The following is a 6,000-nucleotide window of genomic DNA, read 5'->3' as shown; positions in this document are numbered from 1 at the left end:
ATGACCTTGTTGTCCAAACAAATTCAAAAATTACTTTACTGAGACTTTTCTACAAGTTCAATGACCATATGAGGAATTGACTCAAATTCGGCCATACAATCTTTAAGTTTTTTGAAAACAATTTACATAACTACATAAAAGTATCTTAAGTCACAATAATTTTTTAAACAAGTTAGCATAAAACTTAATAAAAAATGGGGCGCCAAAGCCATTGCCTTAGTGGCTCTGGTCTTGGGCCTGCCTTGGGTATTATGGTCAAATAGATACTTTATTTATTAATTCTTAAAGGGAATGCAAAATTAAAAGTGGACAAGTAAAACAGAAGGAATACTATATGTACATAAAAAATAATTTTAATCTTTTATATACAACGTAATTTTCCGTCGAAGAGGTTCACCCTACCTAGCTCTGCCCTGAGAGCATTAAGAATATCTGTTTTAGAAATATACCGGCACCATTCTTCTAAAGTATAGCAATAATTTACTCTTCACACAGTTCTCACTGAAAATTTCATGAATAAAATGAATTTTGTGTACAACCAAGACCAAGTAAAAAACATGTTACATGGACTCTACTGTATGCACTAATTCGAAATAGCTAGGTGTACGGATGTATTTATATACGTGCAATTTTTTCTTTTTTTTCTTTTGTATATTTTGGAAAATTCTTACAAAAAGATCCACACTCGTTTTGGCTGGCTAATTGTACAGTAAGGAAAAATTAAGATCCATATATATACTTTTTTTGTTTCTCACCTTCGGTATTCGCATTGGAGCCCGACTATATCCAAATTCGCGCTGCGTATGGCTCATTCAGGAAAAGCACTACCCTACTAAGGATTTTTTCATACTCAGGGCTTGAACCGAGAGACCTCTGGTTAAAGGAGGAGCAGCCTCATCTGATGCACCACATTCTTAGGTGGTGAAGATCCATATAATATGTACTCCATCTGTTCCAATTTATGTGATACACTTTTCTTTTTAGTGTGTCTAAAAAAAAAATATGATACATTTCTATATTTAGAAATAATTTAACTGAAAACTTCCCCTTTTATCTTTAATGAAATGATTTATAACCATATAAATATTTATGGCTTGTTTTAGATCATAAGTTTCAAAAATCTTTTTTTTTTTTTTATAAATTTCATGGCTAATCAAATTATATCAAATAAACTATAAACTGGGACAGAGGAGCAATAATTAACGGGCAAAACCAAATTATCAAACAAAGTAGTAACTTTTAGTTTCATTTCATCATCATTCTGAAAAGCTTAATTAGTAGTAGTATTTGTATTTATTAGCTACTCCACTTGCTTTTGCATAGCAGGTGAAGAAAGCACGGACCTGGGAGTTGGGTGAAACAAACCTATTCATACTGTTTCTCTTGTGATTCTGCTTCCTGGTTGGTATTTATCCATTAATATTAATATCAATTTGCTAGCTACTGCTACTGCAATTGCTCTTCCTCCTCCATCCATATCTCTCTTTTAGTATATATATTCTCAACTTTTGAGCTGTTTTAATATAAACAGATGAAGAGAATGAGGGGTCATCCCATCTTTTATCTCTCTCTCTTTTATTGGGTCCTCTCTGTTTCACCTTATGGTAAATAATCTCTCTTTCCTTCTCTCAGGCTTTTTTTTTTTTTTTTTTTTTTTTAGTTTGAATAAAGAGTAGTTATAGTCATAGTAGTATAGTGGGTTCATGTTGCTGCTACATACTTAGAATAGTAACTCTTGCGACTTCTCTACTTCACTGCAGATGGGCCACTCTATGATTCTTCAGCGTTCGCCGAGGTAACGACATAGCTAGTGCATTATTCTTCCTATGTTATTTATTAACATCAATTACATCAAAAGTTTTCTCTTGTCTCGTAAAATTACACAGAGGTCATGTAAGAATTTAAGTCAGTAGGATCGAAGTGGTACGATTTATTACATGTATCCATTTTTATTTGTATTCCACCTATAGTAGACTACTGCTTTACACAGTGGTCAAAGCAATAATTAGATCTATATGTTTTTGAGCTAACATGATATTTTGGCTTGCTTATGTGGTTTTCTGTCCACAGTCATTTTTCAAGAGATTGTCTATAAGTTGGTAACTACAAATAGTTTAGTAACTTTTGTAGGAAAAATACTACTCCATATAAGTTCAATGACAATTTTATGAATTAACTAAGCTGAAGCGTGAAGACGGTGGTGGCCATTACACCCTGGTTATTACCGAGACATAAAAGATGTTTTTGACAGGATCCTAAAACTAGCAATTGCACTCGGTGTATATTACACTCCAGCACATTTGAGAATTAATTTGTATTACTATCATTTTATGATCTTAATGTATGACTTGCTGTGCAGTGCAAACTATACCCGGAGAAGCCACTTTATGGTGGGGGAATTCTAAAGTATAAGTTGCCAGAGTTTCATGAGTTTACGAGGGCGGATGGAAACACAGTCCATTTACCTATTTTCAAACTGCAAGATATCACTCCTGACACCATTTATTCTTTTTCTAGTTGAGTACAAGCTAAGTACTGTTAATCAAATGGTTTTTATTCCAAATATGATTGTTGCAGATCAAGGCAGAAAGTTAATAAGATCCAACGTATTTTTTATTTTTTTTTGGACAGCTTGGATTAAGATAAAAAATGCAGATTCTGCTGTCGTAACAGCAAGCGTAGGTGACAAAGATTCAGAAGAATTATGTGTAGGCACTGTAGATGCTAAGTCGGGATGTTGGTCCTTCCTCAAGGGTGGATTTGTAGCTTCTACACTTAATTTGTCTTCCATATATTTAAAGGTGTGTGTGCTTGTTGCCTTGCTGATAATGTGTTAGTATCTGTCATGAGTCATAGATTAGTAAATCTTGTACTTTTGATGAATAAGAACCGGAAGAATCTGAGGGACTACACATCAAGTATTTCTTTCCTCTTTGCAGAATTCAGATCAAGAAGACTTAGAAGTTGAGATTGCTAGTGCTTCATTGCAGCCTTTCACTGAGCAGCAATGGTTGTTGAATCAGCAAACAAATATTAATATGGTAAATATGTCGAGTAGTGCTTTCAATTTGAAAAATAGGAACCGTGAAAAGAACTTAATTTGGTGCAGGCTAGGAAGCGCGCTGTTACTATCCATGTCTCAAATAAGCAAGGAGTCAGACTTGAAGGTGCATCACTAACAATAGAACAAGTCTCCAAGGATTTTCTCCTTGGATCTGCCATTGCATATACCTTTATTGGTAATACCCCCTATCAGGTTTGTCTAACAAGTCCATCACATTGCCGTAGAGACGGAATGACGGATGCAACATATATAGGCAATGGGCGCACAGTTTAATTGTTTTGTAAAATATGGCTATGCACCACTGTTTTTAGTTCTTGGATTCACCTCTGACAATAAAGACATTTCTGTCGGTTCTAAACATTTGATAATGCCTTCAGTATCAGATACTGAGCTTTGTTGTTGTTTCAGAACTGGTTTCTTGAGCGATTCAATGCTGCAGTTTTTGAAGATGAAATCAAGTGGTACACCACAGAGCCCAAACGGGGGCTAATTAATTATACTCTAGCTGATCAGTTGCTGGAATTTGTCCGAAGGAACCAGATTACAGTTAGAGGTCACAATATTTTCTGGGAGGACCCTAAATATACACCAGGCTGGGTTCAAAATCTTACAGGTTCTGAGCTGAAATCAGCTGTAAACTCCAGGATTCAGAGTCTTATGTCCAAATACAAAGATGAATTCATTCACTGGGATGTTAATAATGAACTACTTCACTTTGATTTCTATGAGCAAAGGCTGGGACCAAATGCAACACTGGAATTTTACAGGACGGTGCACCAACAAGACCCTTTGGCAACCTTGTTCCTCAATGAATTCAATGTGGTGGAAAATTGTGATTCTAAGTCTACCGTTGATAAATATATCTCAAAGATGAGGGAGCTCAAAGAAGATGGCATGTCAATGAAAGGAATTGGCCTTGAGGGTCATTTTGGAGCCCCCAACCCGCCTCGAATAAGAGCTACTCTGGACAAATTAGCAACATTGGGGCTGCCCATTTGGCTCACGGAAGTTGATATCAGCGATACATTTAGCAAGGAGAGGCAGGTGAGACAGCTCTAATATAATATTGCTACCAATATTCAAAAACAAATAGTTCTTATATAGTTTTCTAGAAATATGTACTTTTACCACGTTCTCACAACAAAATAGTGGGTAATATTTTGTTCCATTAATTAAAATTCTAGATCCGTTGACAGGCTATTTACTTGGAACAAGTATTAAGGGAGGGCTTCTCACATCCAGGTGTGGATGGGATAATGCTGTGGAGTGCGATTAGGAGAAATAAATGTTACAGAATGTGCCTTACTGATCCAGACTTAAACAACCTACCAACTGGTGATGTAGTGGACAAGCTTCTGAAGGAGTGGGACACTGGGGTCCTGAAGGGCCAAACAGATGAGCATGGCTCTTACAGCTTCTATGGCTTCCTTGGTGAATACAAAGTTACTGCTAGTTATGGGGGTAAAGTTGTGGATGCAGTATTCTCCCTTAGCCGCAGTGAAGAGACTAAGCATTTTAGCCTTCACCTGCCGGTGATTAGTACTTAATATAAAACATAATGGCAAATGTGATTCTATGACTTAAAGCAAAGAGCACTCAGATGCATTTTCTTTTTCTTGTCTCAAGTTGAGACACGGAAAGAATACACAAGATTTATTAGGCCAACAGCAAGCCTAACCAATTAAGAAAATCTTGTTTTTAGTAAATAGTTAATTGCTAGTATCGTGAATCTTTCAAGTTCAAATTTGTCTTTTAAGTTGAAGCCAACAAGTTAGGGTAAACAAGCAGACTCAGCTTTGCCCAACAAGTAAAAATAGAGGATCTGCAATGAAATTTCCGATCAACTCTTTTCCCCACAAAAAATCGTACTCCGATCACCTCTTTTCACCTTGTCTAAACTGAAGCTCTCAGCTATATCTTTCTTCCATTCACAAACTTTAATAGTGAAGGACATATTTAGGGTCACCCATGTGGGTCAAACCCTGAAAATAAAGTAAATAAAATAACAAGAGGAAAATAAGAAGAGACACAACTATTAGTAATAGGTGTGTCATTTAAACAAGAATTGCCTTGTTTAAATAGGACTCCTCTTCTAATTTAACTGTAACTTTTTCCATCTATAATGGGAAACAGAAAATTCTCTTCTTCCTCCCAAAAGTTCTCTACGGAAGATTCAAAGAAGAAAGGTAGCGATCTTCTACGAATATTGAAACATCTTCTGTAACTAAGGTACGATCAGAGACTATGAATATTTCAATGTAGTTCGTGTTCTATAAACATGTGATTACATTGACGACTAGTGAAACAAATATTGGAGAATCTTGGGGTAACTGTGTGTTCTTGTGAATTGTTGTATTTTCCTACATTGGCATCAGAACCTAGGGTTTTATTTGTTTCCTAGTCTTTTTTTCTTTCCCGGTTCTTCAAAATTATAATGTTGTCGACAAAAGCAAAAGAAGTCATGCTCTACATATAGTTGGACGAAATAGTTCTTTTATTTGGTATTGCTGTATACGGTAAAAACCGGGTACGTGTTAAACCGGTGGGACCAAAGGCTGAGGGAAGAAAGGGACAAGAACGTGCATGAAGGCTCCCGTTCTGAACCGGGGAAAGGCTTGGACCGGAGCAAAGGAGGGGCATCATTTGGTCCGGATTCTTTCATGACCGGTTGTTCGGGGCCGTATGTCCGTTTGGTCGTGGCCGGTGGTCCGGGAGATCCGTTGCGCGGTTGCCACACGTCGATGACGTCCTGTTATGTTCAACTGCCAATCGTACGGGTGTCAGACCGTACGGTCCACCTAATCCAACCTAACCCAATTCAGAGCTTTTTCATCATTATTTTATTATTCATGTTGTGTGAAGCCCATGGGGCACTACTATAAATAAGAGGCATTGTCCTCTTCTTAGGGGGTTGGCTTCTACATTTCCAAGAACTC

At 36.8% G+C, this 6,000-nt stretch overlaps 1 protein-coding gene across 2 annotated transcripts; it reads left to right on the top strand.

Annotated features, from left to right (window-relative positions):
* The first annotated feature begins 1,245 nt into the window (after positions 1–1,245).
* LOC132606151 (endo-1,4-beta-xylanase 5-like) lies at positions 1,246–4,808 on the top strand. 2 transcript variants are annotated; one of them, XM_060319518.1, is made up of 9 exons: positions 1,246–1,401; positions 1,532–1,604; positions 1,761–1,795; positions 2,360–2,516; positions 2,632–2,801; positions 2,940–3,041; positions 3,110–3,256; positions 3,473–4,108; positions 4,261–4,808. In XM_060319518.1, exons 2-9 carry the CDS (start codon positions 1,532–1,534, stop codon positions 4,609–4,611), a joined length of 1,671 nt encoding a protein of 556 aa, XP_060175501.1. In that variant the 5' UTR covers positions 1,246–1,401; the 3' UTR covers positions 4,612–4,808. The 2 variants fall into 2 exon arrangements, with proteins under 2 accessions (XP_060175501.1, XP_060175502.1); XM_060319519.1 differs by lacking the exon at positions 1,246–1,401 and having other exon boundaries at positions 1,415–1,604.
* The last annotated feature ends 1,192 nt before the right edge of the window (positions 4,809–6,000 follow it).

Source organism: Lycium barbarum, chromosome 8, assembly GCF_019175385.1.
Source record: "Lycium barbarum isolate Lr01 chromosome 8, ASM1917538v2, whole genome shotgun sequence".
Classification (NCBI taxonomy): Eukaryota; Viridiplantae; Streptophyta; class Magnoliopsida; order Solanales; family Solanaceae; genus Lycium; species Lycium barbarum.
Note: the sequence above shows the minus strand (reverse complement) of the source record. Positions and strands in the feature narration are given on the sequence as shown.